Source organism: Punica granatum, chromosome 5, assembly GCF_007655135.1.
Source record: "Punica granatum isolate Tunisia-2019 chromosome 5, ASM765513v2, whole genome shotgun sequence".
In the NCBI taxonomy this organism is placed as follows: Eukaryota; Viridiplantae; Streptophyta; class Magnoliopsida; order Myrtales; family Lythraceae; genus Punica; species Punica granatum.
In genome coordinates, this window is record NC_045131.1 from 1,836,517 (window position 1) to 1,860,726 (window position 24,210).

A 24,210-nucleotide genomic window follows, 5' to 3' on the forward strand; every position below is an offset into this window, starting at 1 on the left:
AATGAGCTTAGCTTAAAAGACATGCGAACACTCGTCCAAGAAATATCTTTCCTTTCATTCCTGGCCTTTCTCGAACTCCAAATCAACAATGAGCGAGCAAAGGTCGATGGTGGTGAATTCACCAAGAAATAGAACAATATTCTTTACAAGAGCAAGAAGCATCTTCCAATAAGTCCAAGTGAATCTCACAGGAGCAGTGGCAGCTGAAAAACTTATTGCAGACGATCAGACTGCAGGGAGACCATCAACTGCAAACCTCGGAGCACAGCCCCTCAATCTGAGAATTGGTAGCACCACGCAATGTGTATACGTGGGATTTTCCACTGTCCGAGCATGTCAAGTTGAACTGGTTTCCTGATTGGCTTGTCTGCAAAGTTTGAAGGTAATTAATACAAACGAAACGACCTCCGGCACTTGCTATCACATTCTTCTAATGCAACCAGTTACTAAATCCTGATTAACACATACTTTTCTCTTCTTTTAATGACAGCATTGATTTCTTGTAGTGTCGGCCAAAATGGTCGAGATTTTCATCCATCTAAATCTAATCATATAATTCCTCCATATTCTGTCAAGAAGCAGCCAAAGTCCCAAAATTTCGCCGGCAGATAATTTTGAGAGAAACAGAGAGAGGGGAAGTATCCATTACAATGCAGAATGAAGGGCTTGTCTTGCAGCTCCATCTCGAAGTTGGGACACAGGACAAATAGTGGCACCAGGAACAATAATTGTTTGCGTTGACGCCTCGGAGGAGCATGATCAATCCCAGAGTAAACCTATCGTGAATCAAACAAATACATGTTTCAAAGCCAAACCCATGATTAGAAGTCCTATATACACAACAATACGGTAGTTGTAAATAGAGAACAAAGGTGCAGAGTATCGGCATGAAATACCCAGTGACCAAGACAATCAGAGAAACCACCCACAGCGTGCGCTGATACATTTTAAATTTAGGCCTAGCAGTAGATGATGTAAACCCGGGAGGAGTGTATTTCTGGGTGATCCAACTATATTGTGGACGGATCAAAATGATGAAACCAAGAAAGAATCCCGAAAGAAATCCTCCGATGTGAGCAAAGTTATCAACGTGTGGGAGAATTCCCACTGCCAAGTTGATTGCGATGACCACCAGCAGGGTCACAGATGTTGCTACCTGAACATAGATGTAGGACAGCATGTGATGGTTGCTGGGAATGGAATGGACAATCATGTGAAATCTGTGTACGCACTAGAAATCGGTGGAGTACTTTGTTAGAGTAGATTGTCCAATTAGTAATGAGCTCAGAGAGCATCCCACCAAGTAAACCGAAAAGTGCCCCGGAAGCACCAACAGAGATGTTTGACTGGATGAAAAGAGCCGACATCAGGCTTCCACCGAGACCTGAGATTATGTATAGCATCCCAATCCTCACTGGAACAGAACAACAAGAAGATTCATGAAGTTGTGAGCATTCGAAAGCTTATGCCATATCAATAGTTGTTTATCTCGACGTAAAGCCATTCGAGATACATACCGAACCCGAATTCTTGCTCAAGCCCAATACCGATAATTAAGAGAGACAGCATATTTGCCAGTAAATGGAGAAGTCCTCCGTGCAACCAAATGCAAGTTATCAGGAGCCAAACCTGGCGTCTGTCAACCACCTTGCTAACATCTAGAGCGCCCATCTTCAGAAGCCTAACACGACCGGCTTACATGAGACTTACAGCGGTTCAGTAAAAGGGGATACGACGATCAAGTAAACATCAATTTAACGTCTTACGTGGAAGAGGAAGGACCGAGAAGAGGGTTCTCCTTGAAGGGCTGAAAGGAGAGCCTCCCGAGGAACTTCGCGATGCAATGGACCGAGTTCTTGGGGCAGGCGTTCACATACATGGTGATCACGAACACCGTGGTGTTTGCGGCGACAAAGCAGGGGACCAGCCAAGGAGCCCACTTCTTGAAGTGCTTGACCTCCCGGTAGACGACTGGAGTGGGGGAGGGCGTGGCGACGGCAGAGGGAGGCGGGGTGTCGATATCCACTGGGTGGATGATGTTGTTGCTGTGTATCCTCCACGAGCTCGTCCTCACCTGTTGGATTTCGCCGGACGAGGAAGAAGGAACGTCTCCAGCCATTTCAAGAGGAAGAACAGCTTTAGCTTAGCTGCTATGGAGTTGAGTTGGGATCATAATCCAACAGAGTGAAGTGTGGGAGAAGGAAGGAGCTGGAAGGGTTGAGTGGGTCAACAGTTTTGCGGGAAGCTTTTGGAGTCGTTGGTGGATGAATTGGCGGGTACACTGATGCCCGTCGCTGCCGACAATTTGCCGCTAAAAGCGGTTATATTTTATTTTATATATAATAATAAACAAGTCCTTCATTTTTGCCCCTCCGGTGGGCTGCCGTTGCCACCGGCGGTGGCCATGCAGACACGTGGAGTTTCACTCGGTCGTCTGATCCCCATGAACTTCCCGAACAAACTCATAAGAATCAATTAAATCATCAATGTCATTAATTAATAAATATATTGACAAGGACGACATTTTGCCTTTTCTCGTTTTTCTTTTTTATACTATATATGCATCAGGACAAGCACAATAATCCATTGGCAGTTAAAATCGACAGCGGTTCTTGTCCGCATACAGAGGTAAACTATAAGTGTTACGCATTCATCAGCTAATATGAAGTTATCGGCCCCATCATTCATGCGAAGTAAACGTGATGATTTATCGCAATACGACCAGTCTGGATTCGGCACTGAATAAGTTTTTGAAAGTCCATTAACTTACATCATATGGCTTCAGTTGCGCGTTACAAAACATTAATCCGACCGACCAATTAGGTTCGAGCATGTGTCTTAAGAGATGTTAAGTGCAGAGTCATGGGGTCAATGGTTTTCACGAGGAAGGCAAGAAATGCCAATATGAGAAGCGTGCTTGGTGCTTGGGGGACTGTTCTATGAAATCTCTAAGGGCTTGAGAGTTTGGCTTTTGAGTTCATAGTTGCTCCTTGTATTGCTCTCACATTGGGCTGTGTCTGTTCATGGCCTGCGTGCGTTCTTTTTTCTCATTTGACCTGTGTACCTACTCCGGCCTGTGACCCTCGTTTATTCGGCCTGTGAGCCTCATTTATTTGGCCTACGAGCTCATTCTTGTCATAGTAGCCCATGTGTAATGAACTTATAAGTATTTTGATCGAATATAAGAGCAATACTTGCGAATAAAAAACGGAAAAAAATCCGACCAACCAATCAACATGTAACCTGGTGCCATCATGATCGCGTATCTTTATTCCTCGTACCTTTTACCGAAAAGCAAACAAAACATGACCCGGATATTTTTATTTTTTATTTTTGTGACGTGTGTCCGTGTGTGATTGGGGAAACATTTTATAAGAGAGTTTATGACCGTTGCGGGTGGAGTACATGTGATCATGGAATAAACAAATGTCCTAAGTAAATGAGAAATAATTGGTGCGGGAGACCAATTTTCTATTCCATTAGTCCATAAGATGATGCTCCCCAGAACCATCTCCATCAGGGTGAGAACTGAGAAGAAGACGAGCTCAGTCAACAGCTGCAACTTCTTACTTGCCGGGTCATCCTGCACCGTCGATGTGCAGTTGGTTTTATCACGAGGTACGCTCAATGCCGGTGGATATAGTAGCTTTCACTTGTCTGTCTTTTGAGTTTGATTCTAGCCATTATGGCTTGCTGAGTACTTTCAATTGAGGCTCGATCGGTCATCCTGTCAAGGCAAGAGATCAAATGCAAAGATCTTGATTGAGTACCGAGACGTAGGAGAGAACCGATGGCATTGTTTTTGTTTGTTTGGGGGATTGAGTGATGGTGATCTGATAATTCTAAATAGAAGCAAATGAATTAAACTGCTTGTAGATTTGAGACTAGCAATCTGATTGGGTTGCATGATTATATGGATTGTCCCCAAACTGGAGCATTTCCGATAGTCGGTGACGGATCCATGTCTGTCAACATGAAGAGAATTGGCACCGGACAGAGTTTCAGTACATTCGAGGCTGATGGCAGCTGCAGAGAACTCCAACATATTCCACAGAAGCCAACCTCAGACAATTCGATGCAATGGTCAAGTCAGGTACACAAGCAACATTGTTCAGAAGACAGCGATTTCCCGGACGCTGTCCTCAGATACATTAATCAGATCCTCATGGAAGAGGACATAGATGAGGAATCACATATGCTCCAAGACTCCCTGGATCTTCAGATGGCCGAGAAATCTCTGTACGAGGTTCTGGCACAAAAACATCCTCCTGCACCTGAAAAGAGCCAAACTTTCAACATTAGTCAAAATGGAAAATATCCAGATGACAATTTCATATTGCAGCAAGATACAGGATGCGTAAGCATTAGCGTCAATAGTTTGGGTCAGAGCTCAAACAATTGCAGCGCAGTATGTGGTGTTACTGTTTTGAGCACATCTCAGTTGTCTCACAGCTCTTCCAATAGTAGTCTACTTTCTACAGTCAGTAGCATATTGGACTATCAAGGTTGTTTTCAACCAGTGCAGTTTCCCCGGCAGTACAACTGGGGGACAAATGAGGTTGGTGATGGTGACTTCATTGCGAATAACAATGATGAGCACTGTACTGATCCACAAATAACTAAGCAATTAACTCAGGGCAAAAATGGAGCAACGAGTATGGAATTCCTTGAACAAGAAAAGCAGAGCTCAGAGGAGAACCTCTGCAGTGGAGTAGGAAGAAGGAAGTCCCATGGAAGAGAAGAAGAAATGGGAGGAGAGGAAGAAGAGAGAAGTAGAAAACAAGCTGCAGTTTATGCAGACTCTGAATTACGCTCGGAAGCATTCGACGCCGTGTTGCTCAGTAGTGGTGGGGAAAATCTAGCCCGTCTCCTGAGTCTCCGTGCATCCCTGAAGGATGGAGTAAGCAAGAATTTGCATTCAGTAGAACAGCCCAAGGGATCCAATGCCCGAAGAGGCCGTCGGAAGAAACAGAAGGAACAGGAGTTGATGGATGTAAGAGCTCTTCTTATCCAATGTGCACAAGCAGTTGCCAGTAACGATATTAGAAGCACGAATTCACTGCTAGGAAAGATCAGGAAGTATGCCTCTCCTTTCGGTGATGGGACCCAGAGACTGGCTCACTTTTTTGCTGATGGGCTCGAGGCTCGTTTGGCAGGCACAGGGAGTGATATATGCAGAGGGCTTATTCGTAAAAGAAGAGTGGCTTCGGAAACGCTGAAAGCATACCAGCTTTACCTTGCAGCTAGTCCATTCCAGAGAATCTCAAACATAGTCTCCAACAAGACTATACTGAAAATAGCGGCCGATGCAAAGACGCTCCATGTCATAGATTTTGGCATTCTTTATGGTTTCCAGTGGCCCACCCTCATCCATCACCTCTCTCGGTGGCCTGGTGGGCCACCAAAACTTCGGATCACTGGGATAGACCTGCCACAGACCGGGTTCCGCCCAGCTGAGCGGGTAGAGGAGACAGGCCGTCGACTGGGAAAATATGCTGAGGGCTTTAATGTGCCATTTGAGTACAATGCTATTGCAAAGAAATGGGAGTCCATCGAAGTGGAGGAACTTAAGATAGACAAGGAAGAGGTTACTATAGTCAACTGCATGTACCGATTCAAGAACTTGTACGATGAAACAGTCATGGAGAACAGTTCGAGGGACATTGTTCTCAATCTTATCAGAAAAATCAATCCCACTTTATTCATCCATGGCATCGTTAACGGAACCCACAATGCCCCTTTCTTTGTAACCAGATTTCGAGAAGCACTGTTTCACTTCTCTGCTCTGTTTGATATGCTTGACATAATTGTTCCCCGAATAAACCAAGAGAGGATGCTAATTGAGAGGGATATGTTTGGGTGGGAAGCTTTGAATTCTGTTGCTTGTGAGGGATGGGAGAGAGTTGAGAGACCAGAGACATACAAGCAGTGGCAAGTCCGTAACTTAAGGGCAGGGTTTGAGCAGGTTCCCTTGGACAAGAAAATCGTAACATTTTTAACCGACCGGGTCATGACAAGCTACCATAAGGATTTTGTGATGGATGAAGTTAGCAAGTGGCTTCTGCAGGGATGGAAGGGTCGATTTCTGTATGCCCTTTCTACTTGGAAACCAGCTTAGGGAACTGCGAGGAAACGCTTTACTACTTTGAGTAGGCCTTTCTTTTGCAGCCTCTCACTGGAACATTATGATAACCAGGATACTTGAGGGCTAACAGTAAAATGTTTTAGATAAGCCAGTCTTTCCCAAGCTCATGATGCGGTTCAGACTAGGAAGTACTGACATGTATGAAAAGATTGATAGTTTTATTACCTTTTTCTGATTTATGCAGAAAACCCAGCTCTCTAGTTGTAGTGAGGAGTTTTACTACTCTCTACTGGTTGATCACCGATGCTTCACACTCAAATTCAAAATCGGGCTGTTACTTTGGAAAAGAGGGCTTTGAAATCCTTCGTTGGAGTACCATCACCTTCAGGTTTTGAGGCCAAATCAAGTGCCTTAAATTTTGCCTCCTCAAACAGCAGAGCCTATCCAAATGAATACATATTGAATGTCCCATCATTAGTACGACAAAATTTTTGGGAAGAATTAGAACATGCATGACAAAGGAGAAATTCATCACCTGAATACAAACTTCTGCCACATCAGCCCGGGCAATGGTTCTTGTTTGTGTTTGAAGAAGTTCATCGTCTTTTCCCACAAGCAACTCACGGATTCCCCCGACTGTATCTTGCAAGCCTCCTGCCCTGGATCAGGAATGTAGGATAATGTCAATTCACAGGTCATTGAAGGAACATATAGAAAAGAAAGAGATAGCATATGTACATGATCTTTTGCCTAGGGATAAGTCCGAAATGGAGGGCCTAAATTAGTCATTATCCTGGTCAGTTTTTACCTTATAATTGTGTAAGGAATGCCAGAATCAGACAAGTACTGCTCAGCCTTCCGCTTCCAAACCAGTATATTCCCATTGCCTATGTTGTTCAAAGGGTTTTTAATATCTGTTCCACCCATGGAGCCGACCAACACGATTTGCTTCACCCCAACAGATTTAGCTGTACATATCCTTCACATATATGAGCAAAACCAGACAAAAGAATAACACAAAGAGACACAGAACCTAAGAATAATGGAATATGACCTGCATCAATTTGATTCTTCTGCCCTATCCAGTCCACCTAAAAGCCAAAGAATACCCATCAGCAAAAGAGAACATAACTCTTAGGCCTTCTTGACAGACCAGCATCGGGAAACATATGTAACCTGCTCAGGAAAGGCTCCTTCTTCGAAGTAAAACTCGGGCCTTTCACCTTTGCTCGGATCAAACCCAGGTTTCATCTTGGGAACCGCACTAGTTAGGATTATGAGAGCATCAATGCCTTGGAATGCCAGAACAATACTGCCAGCATCCCTTATGTCTCCAACATGGAGATCGTCAGCATTCCCGATTTTCTCCTTGCTCTCTTGTGTTCTTACTAGACCTCTTGCGGTGAACTGGCCCGATCTCTCCTTTAATTTCTCGTAAACTATTTGACCTGCACAAGTTATGAGCAATAAACAAGTTTAGAAGCTCAAGTCTTCCATCTCGAAATGCCGAAATCTCCGCACTCTAAAGCAGATATTTTTACAGTAGTCAGCAGCTAATCAAGAACTGCAGAAAGTTTGTAACTTTGAAATGCAAAAGCGCTCTCCTCTCCTGGTTCGTGAAATTCAATTCCAACGAAGGAGCAGTCAACTCCAGAGGCAGTAAGCAGGATAATTAACACAGCTCACCGGTTCGGCCGCCGGCGCCGGTGACGAGGACTGTGCTCGGAGGGGAATCCGCCGCTGCAGCGGAGACGGATACCGCGAGCTTCTGGAAGCCCTTCCTCCTTTCAGATTCCCACGAAGTGAAACCAAATGAGACGGTTGAATACCCTCCGAACCTTCTAAAACTGCAAGCGGAGGACGGAGCAGAGGAGAAGACCGACGGGACACGTACTGACGACGCCATGGCAACTACAGCTCAGTAGCACGAAGCTGCTAACATCCGTCGGCCTAGCCGTCAATCGGAGGTTTTTCCGTTATGTTGGATTTTTGCCTTATCCAGTACGATGCTGTGTCACCTTATCCCCTCCGGTCTCCCGCCACTCGCCGCGAGACTGTCACGTGCCGGTGCGCTCGTCCGCGGTTGTGTTCGTGTACAATGTTCCGGTCCTCATGCGGACACTCGAGTCTCGCGTCAATTGTATTGATTGATATTAAAATTTTTTACCATGATTAGTAATTAATGATTAGGTATAAGTTGTCGTGTGGTAGATTAGAAAATCCACTTATACGCAATTATATCGAGTTGGCTCCTTTTCGCGTGATGGCATATTGTCCTAGAGTGATCGTAGGTAATGTTAGGCAATGTAATACGAATTACAACTTGTTCCGTTGATGATCAGTTTCAAATATCCACATTGCCATTGGTCTTGACATCATATATATATATATATAAAAGTATGATTTGAATTCTATATTCTCGCGACTGTGATTCGTTTCGTTATTTTTTATTATATTTTTAATAAATTCATTTTATTCATAATATATTATATTCAACTTTTGATAAATAAACGAACGAAAATAATAAGTGTGTTCACATTACTATTAACATTTATATTACTTAACGATGAAGTAAATAATATTAATATGTATGTTTATTTTTCTATAACTTTTATAACAAATTAATTTTCATGAATTTAGTTGTAAAATTGATTGGTAGCATACTCGATCAAGCGGATGATTTTTTCGCGTACTACGTACTCCATTCTACCATTTTGAGGCAAATATTTGGATCTATTATAGCATAGTCTTTTAGAATTTAGGGTATTATGGGTACATGCGGATTTTATATTAACCATACTTACATTTTTTTATATATATTTTAATTGAAAATTAATAAACTTTAATTGATTTTGTCATATTTACTTAGTTGAAAGTTAAGTAATGTATAAATTTCAAATTACTTTCTATAAATTATAAAAATGTATTGTTTTTTGCTGCTTACCAAGCACGTCTTAACTTTGACATAGTTCAAGAAGAAGGATTACTAGCTTCATTAATTGCTTCAGTTTAATTTTCACGAACTACATAACATTAATTATCCTATTAACTTAAAAACGATTAATGTCACATAATTTTTTCCCATTAACTATTCTATATTAGCTTAAATGTCGCAATAAAAAAATTTCATAATAACATTATTAATGACTGTGCGTAGCACGGGCCATCACCCTAGTGACAATATATAAGTTGAGAATGATGTAATGCCACGTTAAGGGGTTAGACCTGACTATTGCCTGAACTAGACCGGGCTTGGCCACAGTGAAGCTGGACCAGACGAACTCGAAATGGAAATGGCCCAGGGATGGGCCTGAGCTGCTTACCTGGCTGACGTTTTGATTTCATATTCTTGGAAACTTAGGACGGCAATTTACTAATCTGTATGTAAATGATATATATATATATATATACACATTTATATTATTGCTTATGGCGAGATTATACAATAGCCCGTACATAGAAAAAGTTGCAGGAAGCTGCTTAAGCCGAGACAAAGGTCTCGATGACAGCTTTGCCAGCGTAACCGGCTTTCGGTGCCTTTACTCCAGCCTCCCAGAGCTCCGGCAATGCCTCCTTAAGGTTGTGGATGCTCTCAAGCGCGTGATCGGCCCCTTTCACCCTGTGGGATGTGCCCACCTGCACGGATTCGAGAAAGCCACACAGTTAATTTCAAAATCAATCTTTTTGCTGCATTGAAATGTTACTTGGATTAAGACAGTGATGACTGACCAGAACGGTGTGAAGACCGACTCTTTTCCCGGACTGTATGTTGCGGACACTATCGTCAAAGAAAATCTGGAATGCCAATTAACTATTAGTTCAGTTGCTTGCACTTGATATAAATGCGCATGTTTTCTCTTTCCAATTAAAACACGAAAGATTGATCTATCACCGTTCTCTGAGGGTTGATGTTGGCAGCCTCCAGGGCCCTCTCAATGGCAGCCTCCGACGGCTTGCAGACAACTGGAGTCCTTGGCAGTCCCAAACTGGCCGGCCTGGGGCCGGAGAAATGGCTGACTATGTCGAAAATCCCAGGGCTGCTGCTCCTGTCAGCGGTCGTCACAGGGGTGGTTCTTGCTGATGACCCCGTGAATTTGAGATCATCATCATCATCATCGGAGACGGCGTGCTTGTGGCTGGGGTTCAGTGTCTCGAAGCAGGTGATCCCCTCAAAGCAATCTTCCAACCCGAGCCTGCTCAGTACTTTTGCAGCGTGAACCTTGTCCGCGTTTGTGAATATCTGAGAGTAAAATTTACAGTCAAGTTATGGACTGTGCCATGGAACAGAACTCCTGCATTCTACCATGTACATACTAATGGAAACGGTATGAGCCAGTTATGGATTGTAGACAACTAAAGTTGCAGCAAATTAACCGATATTTTTATGGAAAACCAGGGAGGAGAAATTATAGTTCGAAATAAACTTTTAGGTGACTCACAATCTTCCGATGCGGTAGGCTAAGCAGAAGGCTTCTCAGCACAGGATCTGGTTTCAAGTTCTCATATGGCAGTCTTCCGTGAACGAAACTGCGAAGCAGGCAATTAGAAGAAACTTCAGATTCAATTTTCATAGCTGAATGCAGGTGAGAAATGCCTCAATCAGCTTATCTATCTTTCTCAGCAAAAGATAGTTCCCGTACCTGTGGTACTCGTCGTAGTCGAAGTCGTAGCCGATTGCCTGACCATGGAAAACCAATATTATCAGGCCATATCAACTTGCCATACAGTAATATATTAATTTACAAGGGAGGGGAAGAGGACTGAGGGAGACCGACTAGCAGAAAAGAAAGCCAAGAACATACCCGTAGACCGGCCATTGTTGTCCCGTAATTCTTGTACAGCAGGTAGCACAAATCATCTAGTTTACTCCTCTCGATTCCCAGTTTTTCGATCAAATAATCTAAACAAAGAACTCTCCGTTTTAATACATCCGCAAAGTTTAAATGAGTTTTAGATGAATATGAAATACTCTTCACATGTAGGCGATGGGCATACCCTGAATGTTCTTGAGGCACTCCTTGGCAATCCCGGCACTGAGAGGGTAAAGGGTGTCATCTAAGTCTGCAAACAGATGAATTAATTAGTCGAACATCGGTAGGTTGTTTCGATGAAAGTGAAATAGTTTTTACTGTATGGAAAACGAACTAATATACGCACCAAAGAGGAGGCAGTCATACTTCGATCTACCGGAGAACTCCATTGGGATCAATGAACCTTCCACAGGAAATGCAGAGGAGTGAGCCATACTATATATATGTTCCATGAGAGCTTATGGGGAAGAAACCCAAACAAATTATAAGTTTGTTTGCGGACTCAGTTCAAAGCCCAAAAGTAGCAAGCAAAAGGTCCAAATTAATAAGCATTTTCCATGGTGGCAGTGAGTCCATGCTTCTGCTCATAAATTGTCAACTTCACAGTGCCACATGCACGTCGAAATAAAATCAGATAATTTTTCCGCATCGTGTGTACGCTATCCATCGATCCATAAAATGCAGGCACATTGTTGGTGTACAGACTGTTTTGAGACCACAAACTGTGACTGGATTTATTGTGATAGCTGGAACAATGTCCTCCATGAAACTTATCGACTCTTATTTTGTAAACAAGAATAGGCAAAAAGCTACAACTAAATATGCCAATCAATTCTACAGAAAAAAACGACAATCGATAGCGAAGTGTGTTGGTTCAAGTAATTCGGCATTTGTTCCGCTTAAGCAAGGTCTCGGGTTTAAGTCATTGTGAATACAGAAAATCAATGCTCGAAGAGCTTTATCCCTTAGTAGACCGATCCGGTTCGACTTGATTAATTGAGGCGTAATTGGGTTTCTGGATACAAGGGTTCATACTGAAAAAAAAAATGATTAGGCGGCCTTCAACTCTAATTGATAATTAGGCCCTTAATCCTCCTTCCTTTTTATTTATTGAATTTAGCTGGCAGATTAATTTATTAATTAAACAGAAAATAAACCAATTTTTTCCTTCTTAATTTACTCTCCGGCCATATTTGTAAGCTTCTAACGATAACCAGCATATAATTTGTAGTATCGAGAGGATACAGCATGGTGCTGAAAGATGTGTTAAATATGCAGCAAGACGAAATGAAGAACTTGTTCAATATCAGTCGGATTGAAAATTGCTTAATTCCTCCGGTTTATTTAACGGGTTTTTATAATTAAACTAAAATTCCAAAAAATGGTTGAATTTTGGCTTTTTTTAAGAAAGAAATCAGAATAAAAGGAGGACCAACATCGATCGGATATGATTAAACTACTAGCATTCAAAACCGATTTTGGGAATTTGCAAATCAAATGAAACCGACCAGGTACTAATTCAATTAGGAAAATATATATATAGCATACCGGACTTAACATCGATGAACAATGCTGAAATTGTTGCAAAGAACAGATAAGTGCTCAGAAGAAGAAGGAGGAGGAAAAGAGGGGGAAGGGGGGGAAGAAGACGGTGGGGTGCGAGGGTTTAAATAGGCAGCACATCCTAATACGACATGCATGCATCGTTTTCATTAGTCAATGTCGTGTGAAGTATTTATAAACTATGCATAGGATTAGTTTAAGTTGATCACGTTTGATTGATCTTTTGGAACAAGCAACAGACAAGCATGAAAACGGCCCCTTCATCCACAAAATCAAAATATTCCAAGGTTTGAACCTACTAATGGAGTCTTGGTCTCCATCTGATTGAGTTTCACAAACTATTTTGAACATTGAAGTACACACACCTAATATGCCACGGAACCGCGTAGGGAGGTTGACGCACCTAGAAACAGCGTAAAATAGCCACGACACTCTCATAACATCGGAATTGTGACAACCAGTCAAACATATGCCAATGCCATGAAATTACTAGCGTCCATATGAAAATTTTGCTGAAATTTTAAATTTAAAGCAAAGGGGGCTTCTTAAATGGCAAAATGTAAGATACCAAATGTGTGTTGTGCACTGAAATATAATAGGAAGAGTGGACACCTATGGCGACTCCTTTTCCTAGTGCAATCCAGTTTGATCCAACTAATATGTGTGTGTAGGGATGTATGTATGTATGTACGTGATGTGTTGTTTTTAAGGAATTATCATTAATCTTATCAAACTAGAAAAGTCTATTCTTTCTCCCTTTTCTCTTTTTTTGGTGAAAAGAAAAGTCTATACAGTTTACTCTGATATATATCGACATAGATGGGCTTGCTGATTTATTGTTTTTGGATTAAAGCGAATTCTAAAGAAGATGCGTGTTTATGTCGAATTTTGTACGTGGGAGTGCGAAAACAAAAGTATATGGCGATCCTTCCATACACAGGAGCTCGGAAAAGGTATATTATCCTTGTATCGAATTGATTGATTGCAAATTTGGCCCCATTGGAGTCCAGCAAAATTCAGTTCATTTCTTATGCTAATTATTGGCATTTTTTTCCACGTCATGCAAAATCAATTATTAGGGTTTCTCGGTCAAACTAATGAAATGAGACGTATGCGCTTCTACTAAATATTCTGCGGTGTAAGTACATGACCGTTTCCAAAGCTTTGATTGCATAACGACGTACACATATCCTGTAATAAAAGAATTGTACCATTAAACTATATAATACTTCCTTTTTTTTTTTGCTGGGTAATATAATACTTCCTTTTGATAATGAGATCAATAGCACCGAGGGTAATTATACAATACTTCCTTTTAATAGGTGATTTCGTGTACCTGATCGATTTACATTTCCCGGCATGCATTCAGAATATATATATATATATATATATATATATACGTGCTGGTGCTCTAATTATGAGCTAGCTAGTGAACGCCGAAAATGGTGTCTTGATCAATTGCGACAAGTCTTTGGTGTTGTGTTATCTAATGGATGCCCACCACCGGCTCCCACCATAGCTAACGTGTGACCTCCATTTTGCTTGCAGTTGCACACTTCTTGCCAAATGAAAGGGACCGACCTAGCATGAAGACCGTGAAGGAAGTCGAATGTCAAAAAGGAAAAAATGAAACATATTTTAATATTTGTTCAAATAGGGAAATAGCCCGCTGGACTCTCAAGAATTGATATTTAATTACATATAAATAGTACACGAAATTACATTATATATATGAGAAATAAAGCAAAACTGGGATGGAAGAAGTTGGCCTTCATTTTTCTTGTTTTAGTTTTCGATTAGGAAAAAAAAGACATTTCCAAATATGTTACTATAAACTATATATCTCTTAGACAAATCTTTGCCATTCACACCATGACGGTGGCTAGAGATATGTATATCTTTCACAAAAGATCAATTCATGAATATATTTATAATATTTGGAATATCTTATTTATATATTAAATGCCTATGTGCCAATTAAAAATCAGTAATAATTGTGGGTTTTATTAGATTTAGATGGCTTTAAGTTCCGTTAGGTGAGGTAGGGTTCTTCTTCTGGTCATTGGAAAGCAACAGCAACGGTGATTTTCAATAGCGAATGTGTGTGGAAAGCATCTTCAAAGTAATTTTTTTTTATTAATACCATATTTAAAGCACAAACGAGAGCGAGAAGGGATTATTAATTCAGACATAGATATATTCAAGCAATTTGCACATATATATGCAGTTTAATTATTATTTCCCTCGATTGATAACCCGTCGAAATATACGATATATATTTGGGTTTTAGACTCTGCTGTTTGTGTTCTTACTCCAACCGCATCTCATGATCTCAAGCTCATTAAGCCATAAAATATATTAATAATCAATAACATATATATTATATGGTGGGATGACACTACGCAGTATTTTATCAATATTATACAATCAATTATGACAGCTAGCTCTAGCATATATCCTACCCCATGAACACCCGTTGTCCTTACACATTTATGAGTTTATTGAAACTCTAATTCCAACTACTTAAACTAATGATGAAACTATATAATGCTTTTCTCGATTAACTCGTTTAGTGCCATATTTATACCGATGTCGTAAAACTGATCGGTCGGATAATCTGGAGACCAAGAGACGGAAGAAGGCGAAGTCGGAGGTGAAACTGAAGGCCGATGAGATGATGCAAATGTACTGTTGCTGGTCCTCCTGGGGCACCTTATCATCCAAGGCACCACGTCTTCAAGCAAGCCCATCCCTTCTTCCTGGGCCGGGCTTTCCGGTCTTTCCTCCGGCAGGGTGGGGTTCGGTCCGTCTTGGACGGGGCTGGGCGGTCCATGGGCCTCTTCCACTTGCAGATGGGCTTTGGGGGCCTGATCTGTTCCAGTTTGTGGGCTGGTCTTCTTGGGCTTCTTTACGGGAGGGTCGACTGGTTGGTTCGGGCCGAGGAGGAAAAAGGGGTAAGCGAAATGAAGGTGGAGCCCTTCGTAGGTGATGATGAGGGTGTCGGGGTCCTCGCTGCACCTCTCGACCTGTTTCTTCGCGCTACACCTTGGGTTCGTGCACTTATAGTAGCTCCTGTTTCGAATTACGGCACAGAAACTTTATGAGCTGAGTCAATTCGATTGCATCTGTATCTGATATTACTTATGACTGCAACAATTTTAAGTATATATATTAGCTCATGATAACCTTCTCCGTGTCCTCCTATATTCACTATGCAGCCCCTAACCTAGTGACGGGAGGCATGGCATATAATGCGAATTTGACAACATGAACGGACAATTATTCCATGAGAACTATAGCTTGGGAGGATGTATGGGTAACTAAATACATGTTGTAAGATAATTAAGAAGATACACTTTTTTCACCGAGATAGTGTCAATATCAGCAAATTACAGAGATAAGAATTTACTTTCGGACCCTAAATTGATGAAGTAGAAAACTGTAGATTGAGAAGCTGACTTTGCGAGCGCTCGCTATACATATAGGTACTAAATTATGTTCCGAAAGTACTGCTGTATATAAACCCTACTTATACTCCAATTGGGGTTTGAGAGCTCCATATGATTACGTATATGAGTTATAGTACCTCGGGTTAGGGCTGTTCTTAATGGATTTCTGCCCATATTTTCTCCATTTATAACCGTCGTCCGTCATCCCGTTACTGCCACAGCTCTTAATCCTCAGCGTATACTTGTTCTCAACCCTATTCATTCCCCTCTGGCCGAACCATGCACCTCTACGGAAATAGTAAACAAATACAAAAATTACATTTGGTATATACATATACTTGACATAATTATTAAGAAAAGAAAATGCAGATAACTCACAGCCAGCTCTATATAACATATAAAATTATGGAGGTGGAAAACGGAATTTGACTGACAAAATTACCTGGGCTGCTGCGAAAAGGAGTGATCTTCATTGTGATGTTTATTTTGGGAGCTGAAGAATAGAGCATTCTCTATATCCTGGATTGTCGGCCCGGAGTAGACAGTGGAAATGAGCCTCTTGATGGTCTCGTCATCGGATGGGACAGACTGGGATTGATGACCTTGCAACTCCAGGGGAGCGAAGAGCGGAGAATCATCGTGGAGGAGCTCCCTCACGAGATCGTCCTCAGAGTACTCCCCAAAGCTCATGTCTTCACTTTCCTTTAATTAGTTCTAATTATCGATCAACGACCACTGGCTGTGTATTGACCTAATTATAAATCATACCATGCACGATCAATTTATGGGAATATGCATTGAATGGTGAAGTGGGGATAGGTGGATTATAATTGGATTTGAAGCTTGGGGATAAGAAGATAGGAGGAGTGAGAGGGGAAGAGGTTTAAAGGGATGAGAAGGGGATGAGTGGGAGGATCGATCAGTGGAGCAGATATGAAGAAGAATAAGAAGAAGAGGAGGAGATCGAATAGAAGTTGTGACGTCTACGGGTTCGTTGTGTCCTATTCTATATTGACTTTTTTTTAAGAAAAATTATTTATTTATTTTTTATTTTTTAAAGGTTGGAAAAAGCATTTTGCATTTACATGAGACATGTTTTGGCTGTCGAGAGAGATAAGGTTTTGTATGTATTCCATTTTGACTTCCACGAGAATTCCAAGCCCTGTCAACTGCTGCTGTGTGTTGTTAGTGTTTGTGTCTTCATGCGTGTGTGTGGGATCAATCCATCACGTTCCTGACTTCTCCTTGCAATCAGAAGGCAGTAAAAAATTCATTGTGCCTCTCTGTTACCTCCCAAGAAAGGGCAAAAAAAAAGAGTTTGATGTAGATCAGATTGAGAAATTACCGAGAGGAGAGAAGACGATCGAACTAAAGCAATAAGACATGCCAAATTCATCTTCTTTTTTTTTTTAGAGATCATCAGAATATTACAAGTTCTACTTATTTTATTATCTTTCATCAGGCCGGGAAAAGAATTTATTTTGGTACTTTTTCTTTAAGATTTCAGAATTAATACAACTAATGTAGTATTCAAAATTTTCTTTTTTTCTTTTTTATATACTTTTGATGGGAATAGCATCAAATGTATATAAGGTGGACCAACCCTAATACATCGATTGGACCCATATTTCAACTTAAGGGAAGAGTCAACCACTAAAGTAATATTAATTTTCCAGAAAGAGGAGTTATATATTAATATATACATACAAGCATACAAGTATACATATTCACTCATGCCATCATCCTCTTGTCCTGACTACACTGAAATTTGTTCCAGAATAATCAATTAGATATACGGTTTATTAGTAGACCACCCGCATAGAAATTAATACAAAAGCTATAGAAAAGTTATGTATTGATAACTTTGGGAATAATAGAAAAACTAAATTTGTGTATGAAAATGGCAAAAGAACCCTAGCTAGATGTATCCAAAAAAGGAAAAAGAAGAAGGAATATATTAGTGTGGGAATAATATTTATTGTTACTTCAGATTATGATTCGTACCATTTATAAGTGAGGAAGGAAACCATAGTCCGGAATTTAAGATTCTAAAATTTCTTTAAGTTGTAATTAAGAGATAATGGCGGACGTGTGCTTAGCATCGTCATAGCCTAGCTAATTATATTTACTTGCCCGACACTCACTCCACGGCCGATGCATTTCCTACGCGCACCCTTGCAATGTCACATGACGATGAATCAACACGTTTACGAATATATATGTGTATATTCTGCATTTATATACATACACTTATAATTAAAGAGGAAAGAACTATTTACTTCACACATATCTAATTTGAACAGAATCAATTGTGTTACGTGATAAGATCACATGATATACAAACTAAACTCACATTAGTGTAGTACTGGCTATAATTGTTATATGTACGTTCTTCGTGTAAAAAAAAAGTGCTGAGGCATCGATGATATGAGCGAAAGATTTAGGACGACTAATATGCTAATTAGTATTAGAGGAAGTATTTCAAGATCGACAAAATGCAAAGTGGCTTGGATAAATCGAACTATCTTTTAACTCCGTACGGTTATTCCTCATGGGGAGATTAAATGCAACATAACCCAAAGTGCCAATGAACCTTAATTGCAAGCATGAAATTGAATCCATGTTTGGATAGGTAACAGCCAAGATCTAGTCATCCTTCCCCAGCTAGCTAATAATAATTAATTATGGTATTAATCTGCTCTGGCACACATTATTGTACGAGAGAGTGAAGTACAACCACTCCTCCAATTTGCACAAAAAATTTTCATCTCCATCATCAACCGAAAAGTAACCGAAGCAGTTAGCTTCGCAGCGAGGGAACCTCCTGGCATGTAGTGCCTTTGACTTTCGATAGAATCCAACCGACGTGGGGGCAAAAAAAAAAAAAAGACAGGGGGGGAAGGGGAGTTGACTGTCAGAGTGGGCTTAGGTTCAGCTACAGCGTCGTCGTTTTGCGGGGGGGGAGAGTGGGTAGTGGGCGCCGCCGTCGAGCATCCTGTGAACCTGAAACCGCTGTACGATTGTGACGAAAGTCAACCATTTATTAAACGGGGCCACCTGGCCCATGGTTGCCCGACACGTGTGTTGATTGCCCCGGCCCCACCACCCCGTGGGCCCCTCTGCGTCCTTCCGGCTGGCATGGATCACGAGGTTGAAGTGCACTGGGCGGGACTGCGCCCGACCCGAGGCCGACGGAACTGTCACCAGAGGGCCAATTCAGCTGGGCCGAATAAGATGGGCCGAATGTAGCTTCTTGAGGGCCAATATGCGTATTTTTTTCGAGGAGGGGCGCCGCTCTATGGGTTCAATACTAATCTGAACGCATCCATTCGCGAGCCCGCGGACGCAAGTTATACTCCCGAGCTAGCGGGCAATGCATGCGTGACGTCGTTGAGAGCTATGCTAGCTGATGAAATTAAATTTGTAATATGTGACCCGACGGACTTTCCTACTAGGCAACATGTGTGTACAATAGGTCGATAAAGAATTTTTGACTTCTTGCTCTTTGCTTGTTTAGTATAAATGGATAAAATGATAAAGGAATCTTACCTTGCGCGTATGTGCATATATAGTAACACACTGTTTGGTTTTGTAATCAAGATTTTAAAATTTAACTCTAACTTTAACTCTATTCACTATATAATAAAAATTAACAACACAATTATTACATTTTCATTTTTCTTCATTTTTTTAACTATTCAATTTATTTTTTAATACTAAATTCTCTCGATTATCAATTATTTTTTCTAAAATTCAACAACACAATCATTACTTTATCTCAACTGTTCATTACTTTTTAAACACTTTTTCTCATAATTCAACAATACAATCATTAAAATCCAATTAAAATCAAAATTCAACTCTAAAACCAAACACACCATAAGTATGCAGGGAGATTCATTAATTAATCCCGCTCTTACCATAAATAACAATTTCTTTGTCGATTTATTAATCCTTTCTTTGGCTTATTAATCACTTAATTTAGCATGGATCATTCATTAATTTGTGAGATTAGTGCAGTGGGGCCCACAACGGATCGATTCAATTGAGCTCGGATTCAAAAGGGCAGGTTTTCCCGCGCAAACACCGACCCCCAGCGAAGGTGATTTAATTAGCGCCGCAGATTTGAAAGGTGGGGATCAGTTATTACGCGGAGAGAACGTGGGGCCATTCCCCCCGCACGTATGACCAACCGACCATTCACTGACAGACACGTCGGCAACGGCCATGCTTGATTGGCTGTCACCTGCCTCGCACGACGGGTCGGTCCATCACCCCCCTACCTCCCACCTCCCACCTCCCCCGCGATGCAAACATCCCCCCAGACCCAATACCATGTCGTGTTTTCAAGCAAGTTTCTACTTTTCTTCCATAGAATTGGTGTATGTTCAGAGCAAACCCATCAAGCCGCTTCTGAATTCCCACTCATCGTGTCGGGGAGAGACGGAAACGATGGGAGTCGAAGAGACCGCGGCAGAGGAAGACTGTGTTACTCCGAAGCGCGGGGATTGCCGGATTCCTGAGAATTCGTGTTGTCCACCGCCTCCTCCGAGGAAGAAGCCGGTTCAAGCAATAAAGCAGGGCCCGCCGAAAAATGGGTACTTCCGGCCGGACGATCTTGACGCTTTGTTTTCTGTTAAGCCCAGCAAGGAAGGATTCTTGTAGCTGTTTGGTTCATGTTTAGCTTCCCTTCATAGGCGACTGTCCATCGTCGTAGGCTTTGTACAGAAGTTCTGTTTAGTCATCGTAGCCAGGGGAAATTCATTCATGCATGTTTTAACATTAGACAAACTCATTCGTTATATTCCGTGTGGATCTTCTCCGCATGGCGACTTCCTCCAAAACTCAATAAACAATTTTCACCATATCGCTGCTGGAACTCGTGTAGCCATCCTCGAGTCTTTGAAGATAGACGATGCTGGAAACTTCTTGAACTCTGGTCATCCTCAAGTCTTCAAAGATAGATGATGCGACAAGCGCAGGATATTTGCAGCTCAGAAGGTCAAAGACGATATAATTTCCATTTCCCGGGGCACGCTTAAGCCAGGTCTGAGAGGTCCAGATCAACTCTTAGCAGTGAAGCTAAGTCCATGGTCTTACCCAACCCCGATGGCTCCGTTTTTTCATTAAGATCCATGCAGATATCCCTTTCTTGCAATGAAGGGCTCAATGCGAAGAAAAATAGAGAAACAGCGTGCGCGAGAAGTTGGCCAAAACACCGCTCACCCTGGAACAAATCATTACATTCTGCAATAGTTATTTTGATCAGCACCGGGTCTTCTGGTGATACATGACCAGAAAATTAAAGCTTTAATGACATTTCAAAATTACATCATTTTCATATCTGAATCTCTGAAGGAAAACATCGGACATTAGGATAGTTAAAGAAGAAGTGAGCTTTCTAGTTTCCCTACACAACTAGGATCTGCCATACAATTCACACATATATACAAAGAACAATCAGCTTCACTGGGAAAAGCTACATCATAAGCGAGGAGAAGTACTCCTCGAATTCTTGATCAATGGTTGGTTTTCTAGGAGCACTCTGCGTCTCTGCACATTGAAGATAGAAATTACAAAATCGTCAAATTGTGACTAAAATTAATGGAGGGAGAAAAAGATCACAACGATGACGAGTAAAACGGCTTTTGTAGAGGGGAAGTTACCTTCATTCATGCTCAATTGCCCCGAAGAGAGAACATAATTACCTCGAATTAGCCCGAAAAATTCATCTTCCTCCTTAGCTGCACATTGCTGTGAGCAGTCATTTCCATACTCTGAGCAAGTGTATCCTAAATGACACCCGAATTCTAAGAGGTGTTCCTCGAGTGTCTCAGAGAATTGGGGTTCCTCATCAATATATTCAGATCTATGCTCTTCTATTCCAACAATCGATTTTCCTTTATCTTCACCATGATGACTAACAGTCAAACCATCCAAGTGGTTCTTATTATCCTGTGAAACAGGAAATTCCTGATTCGCAGATGACGTGGAAGGCCTATCATTGAACTTCTCATACTTAGTTTCCAAACTAGTTTCATCATGCACAGACATCTCAGAGTCGGCATCTTCAGTGAAGCTGTTGCTACCTTTTGCTGATTCAAACTGGGATTCAGGTTCTTCATAGCTGCTTCTCTTATCCCTCTTCTCGAAAAATTTGTTTCTAGGTAAGTCCACTGATTCTATTTCTGGAGTCTTATTCTCACAGGGGGCTAATACCGGGGTACTACAGCCTTGGTCCCAACACTTGTGCTTCGCTGAAGGCAAGTCCAACTGCTCAACTTCCAATTTCCTTTTCTTGTTTAAGTCACTAATGTTGCCGTAGAGGGCTTTAATGGCTTGAAAGCTGGAATTAGATGAAAAAAGTATTTTACTTTAGGCAAAGAGATATTACAGGCTGAAATTCTATTTCATGGTCGTCATTTTTAACTTTTTGACGATTCAGTTCAGGAGCAGTATAGAAGTTAAGTGTGAAGATAGAACCAATGAAATGGGTCCAAGGAAAATCTAATAGTAACGAGGCATTTTTCCTCCTAGTTTTCAACTTCAATCATGCTGACCATACCCAGCAGTTCTTTTCTTTTCTCCTCGCTAAGTAAACAAGCAGTTCTGGGAAGAGAAGTGAACTTATATTTGTCAGTGTAGAGGTTAGAGACAGATGTACTGAAAGTATGAGTAAGCAATTCTGGTGAGAACGTTTCGAACATTTCCTGCTATTAGAAGTGTTGTCAGGTTAGAAAGTACTTTGTTCATTTGGAGTAGGACTACAAACACAAATAACATCCAGTCAAATTTCTCATATGTCCAAAGTCTTATGTTATGACAACAAAACCAACATAGTTGAAGCCACCTTCAACACATTACGTAAGAATCTTGTTCCCCACCCACCAAACTGCGCTTCGCGCTTCTAATGATGAATTTTGAGATGAAAAAACATATTAGCGAGAGACAGAGAAGGATACGAGGAGTGAAGCATGAGGGTGCCTAAACCCTGAAGCTGAACCATTACGGGCAAAGCAATTTATCACCGAGGACGGAGAATAGTTAACCGTGTGATGTTGTCCTGCACACTAATCGACAATTTCTCATATTACCAGTTTAACAATTCAAAAAGGATTAACATCTAGCATTGAGTGATTTGTGATAGTATCAGATCCTGCAGTCTAAATCTCCCGCATTCAACAGCCTTACATTTATCTAATCCGAAAAAATATCAGATCATTTTATGGAGTACCACCACGCATCCGCTTCATCTATGAATTCAAGCTTTGACATTGATTAACATTAGAAATGATTTTGGCAGTGACAAAGCGATATCCCAGTGAAGTTTTCCGAGATGGGAAGCTAAAAACAGCCCAGTTCGGTTTCGTAGTCTCTCATATGTACTGGGTTAATGGCCTCTGATGTAATTACTTCTGATTAATGAAAGTTTGCCATTCATCCAAAAAAAAAAAAAAAAACAGCCCAGTTCCAAAATTTTCCCCCACTCCCAGGACATGAGAATCAAGAAAAACCTCGTCACAGAACAATTCCCCCGGAAAAGTAAAGCTGGAAACTTTGGTAAAGCGCCAGACCTACTTTTTTCCCAGCAAAAGCAAATACAACGAACTCAACTGGATCAACAGCCTCAAACTGGGACCATTCCAATCGTCGCAAGATTTAACCTTCTTTGCTCAAGAACGAGGAACAACTTACCAAGGAATCCGAAATGAAGAAAATCCTAATCAAATCAGAGAAGCTCCAACGCCTCCGAAGACTGAAACACTATTAGATAAGCTAACCTGCTCATCTCTGGTGGGCTGCTGGCATCTTCATCCATTACGAGTGGGAACAAAGCAGACCCCAGAAAACAAGAATTAGATTCACCGAGCAAAATACGAGGAAAAGACGATGAATGGATCCCTCTCTCTTTTTGCCGGTCTCCGTCTTTGTGTTGCTCTGTCTTGGCTCTGTTGCTTCGTGGGGCACGATCGAAACGATGAAGCGAGTGAAAACCACCCCCGGTTTTCCATTTCTTTTTGGGGAAAGTAACATCGACGTTTTATTTACTTATCGTAAAATTAAATGATGTTAAGAAGGATTCGTGGCATTATCTCAAGAGAATACTCAACTTATTGAGTTATACACAATAAATAAAATTACCTTATAAGGTATATAAATATCCAACATGAATTTAATTAGGTCATTATTATATACATAAAAGAAAATACTATAAGTTTGAGTGAATAATTTATATCAATCTGGAAAATAATAAACTACATGAGACCAAATCATTTCGGCATGTCTTGAATTCTAAATATTA

At 41.1% G+C, this 24,210-nt stretch overlaps 7 protein-coding genes across 11 annotated transcripts; 2 read left to right on the forward strand and 5 right to left on the reverse strand.

Moving 5' to 3' along the window:
* Positions 1-34: 34 nt before the first annotated feature.
* LOC116207682 (RHOMBOID-like protein 2) lies at positions 35-2,296 on the reverse strand. 4 transcript variants are annotated; one of them, XM_031540747.1, is made up of 6 exons: positions 1,767-2,296; positions 1,518-1,681; positions 1,251-1,414; positions 897-1,156; positions 650-776; positions 35-367 (listed from the first exon to the last, which is right to left on the reverse strand). In XM_031540747.1, the coding sequence occupies exons 1-6, from the start codon at positions 2,117-2,119 to the stop codon at positions 245-247; spliced, it is 1,191 nt and encodes a 396-aa protein (XP_031396607.1). In that variant the 5' UTR covers positions 2,120-2,296; the 3' UTR covers positions 35-244. The 4 variants fall into 4 exon arrangements, with proteins under 4 accessions (XP_031396607.1, XP_031396605.1, XP_031396604.1 ...); XM_031540745.1 differs by having other exon boundaries at positions 1,233-1,414; XM_031540744.1 differs by having other exon boundaries at positions 650-1,156.
* Positions 2,297-3,857: 1,561 nt separating this feature from the next.
* Positions 3,858-8,199, reverse strand: LOC116207684 (uncharacterized protein At5g02240-like). Its single transcript, XM_031540749.1, has 7 exons — positions 7,772-8,199; positions 7,262-7,533; positions 7,140-7,176; positions 6,894-7,053; positions 6,621-6,744; positions 6,311-6,525; positions 3,858-4,274 (listed from the first exon to the last, which is right to left on the reverse strand). The coding sequence occupies exons 1-6, from the start codon at positions 7,989-7,991 to the stop codon at positions 6,406-6,408; spliced, it is 933 nt and encodes a 310-aa protein (XP_031396609.1). The 5' UTR covers positions 7,992-8,199; the 3' UTR covers positions 3,858-4,274; positions 6,311-6,405.
* LOC116207812 (scarecrow-like protein 9) lies at positions 3,962-6,265 on the forward strand. Its single transcript, XM_031540907.1, has one exon. The coding sequence runs from the start codon at positions 3,962-3,964 to the stop codon at positions 6,116-6,118; it is 2,157 nt and encodes a 718-aa protein (XP_031396767.1). The 3' UTR covers positions 6,119-6,265.
* Positions 8,200-9,195: 996 nt separating the features above from the next.
* LOC116206587 lies at positions 9,196-12,584 on the reverse strand. The gene is made up of 9 exons (XM_031539351.1): positions 12,445-12,584; positions 11,243-11,299; positions 11,081-11,146; positions 10,888-10,985; positions 10,726-10,763; positions 10,525-10,612; positions 9,978-10,325; positions 9,815-9,880; positions 9,196-9,721 (listed from the first exon to the last, which is right to left on the reverse strand). The coding sequence occupies exons 2-9, from the start codon at positions 11,283-11,285 to the stop codon at positions 9,566-9,568; spliced, it is 903 nt and encodes a 300-aa protein (XP_031395211.1). The 5' UTR covers positions 11,286-11,299; positions 12,445-12,584; the 3' UTR covers positions 9,196-9,565.
* Positions 12,585-14,745: 2,161 nt separating this feature from the next.
* On the reverse strand, positions 14,746-16,865 carry LOC116207102 (probable WRKY transcription factor 49). Its single transcript, XM_031539959.1, has 3 exons — positions 16,351-16,865; positions 16,046-16,195; positions 14,746-15,531 (listed from the first exon to the last, which is right to left on the reverse strand). The coding sequence occupies exons 1-3, from the start codon at positions 16,596-16,598 to the stop codon at positions 15,000-15,002; spliced, it is 930 nt and encodes a 309-aa protein (XP_031395819.1). The 5' UTR covers positions 16,599-16,865; the 3' UTR covers positions 14,746-14,999.
* Positions 16,866-19,868: 3,003 nt separating this feature from the next.
* On the forward strand, positions 19,869-21,113 carry LOC116209339. Its single transcript, XM_031542949.1, has one exon. It carries the CDS (start codon positions 20,136-20,138, stop codon positions 20,571-20,573), a length of 438 nt encoding a protein of 145 aa, XP_031398809.1. The 5' UTR covers positions 19,869-20,135; the 3' UTR covers positions 20,574-21,113.
* Positions 21,114-21,199: 86 nt separating this feature from the next.
* LOC116209338 (protein FAR-RED ELONGATED HYPOCOTYL 1) lies at positions 21,200-23,923 on the reverse strand. Of its 2 annotated transcripts, none has more exons than XM_031542948.1 (3): positions 23,690-23,923; positions 21,617-22,254; positions 21,200-21,461 (listed from the first exon to the last, which is right to left on the reverse strand). In XM_031542948.1, exons 1-3 carry the CDS (start codon positions 23,725-23,727, stop codon positions 21,388-21,390), a joined length of 750 nt encoding a protein of 249 aa, XP_031398808.1. In that variant the 5' UTR covers positions 23,728-23,923; the 3' UTR covers positions 21,200-21,387. The 2 variants fall into 2 exon arrangements, with proteins under 2 accessions (XP_031398808.1, XP_031398807.1); XM_031542947.1 differs by having other exon boundaries at positions 21,575-22,254; positions 23,690-23,918.
* Positions 23,924-24,210: the final 287 nt, after the last annotated feature.

Bases quoted from the DNA above. Each gene is read 5' to 3' on its own strand.
- LOC116207682 (XM_031540743.1), bottom strand. From the start codon at position 2,119: ATGGCTGGAGACGTTCCTTCTTCCTCGTCCGGCGAAATCCAACAGGTG. The intron at 1,415-1,517 runs GTATGTATCTCG...GTTCTGTTCCAG, and splicing joins TGAGCAAGAATTCGGGTTCG to TGAGGATTGGGATGCTATAC. The intron at 368-649 runs GTAATGGATACT...CAAACTTTGCAG, and splicing joins CAAGCCCTTCATTCTGCATT to ACAAGCCAATCAGGAAACCA.
- LOC116207812 (XM_031540907.1), top strand. From the start codon at position 3,962: ATGTCTGTCAACATGAAGAGAATTGGCACCGGACAGAGTTTCAGTACA.
- LOC116207684 (XM_031540749.1), bottom strand. From the start codon at position 7,991: ATGGCGTCGTCAGTACGTGTCCCGTCGGTCTTCTCCTCTGCTCCGTCC. The intron at 7,177-7,261 runs GTTACATATGTT...TTTGGCTTTTAG, and splicing joins AAGGAGCCTTTCCTGAGCAG to GTGGACTGGATAGGGCAGAA. The intron at 6,526-6,620 runs GTGATGAATTTC...TCATTTGGATAG, and splicing joins TGGCAGAAGTTTGTATTCAG to GCTCTGCTGTTTGAGGAGGC.
- LOC116206587 (XM_031539351.1), bottom strand. From the start codon at position 11,285: ATGGAGTTCTCCGGTAGATCGAAGTATGACTGCCTCCTCTTTG. The intron at 10,986-11,080 runs GTATGCCCATCG...TTCTTTGTTTAG, and splicing joins GTGCCTCAAGAACATTCAGG to ATTATTTGATCGAAAAACTG. The intron at 9,881-9,977 runs GTGATAGATCAA...TTGGCATTCCAG, and splicing joins ACATCAACCCTCAGAGAACG to ATTTTCTTTGACGATAGTGT.
- LOC116207102 (XM_031539959.1), bottom strand. From the start codon at position 16,598: ATGAGCTTTGGGGAGTACTCTGAGGACGATCTCGTGAGGGAGCTCCTC. The intron at 16,196-16,350 runs GTAATTTTGTCA...CTATTTCCGTAG, and splicing joins TCCTTTTCGCAGCAGCCCAG to AGGTGCATGGTTCGGCCAGA. The intron at 15,532-16,045 runs GTACTATAACTC...AATTCGAAACAG, and splicing joins AAGAACAGCCCTAACCCGAG to GAGCTACTATAAGTGCACGA.
- LOC116209339 (XM_031542949.1), top strand. From the start codon at position 20,136: ATGCTTGATTGGCTGTCACCTGCCTCGCACGACGGGTCGGTCCATCAC.
- LOC116209338 (XM_031542947.1), bottom strand. From the start codon at position 23,727: ATGGATGAAGATGCCAGCAGCCCACCAGAGATGAGCAG. The intron at 22,255-23,689 runs GTTAGCTTATCT...ATCTAATTCCAG, and splicing joins AGCCCACCAGAGATGAGCAG to CTTTCAAGCCATTAAAGCCC. The intron at 21,462-21,574 runs GTAACTTCCCCT...TTCAATGTGCAG, and splicing joins GCAATTGAGCATGAATGAAG to AGACGCAGAGTGCTCCTAGA.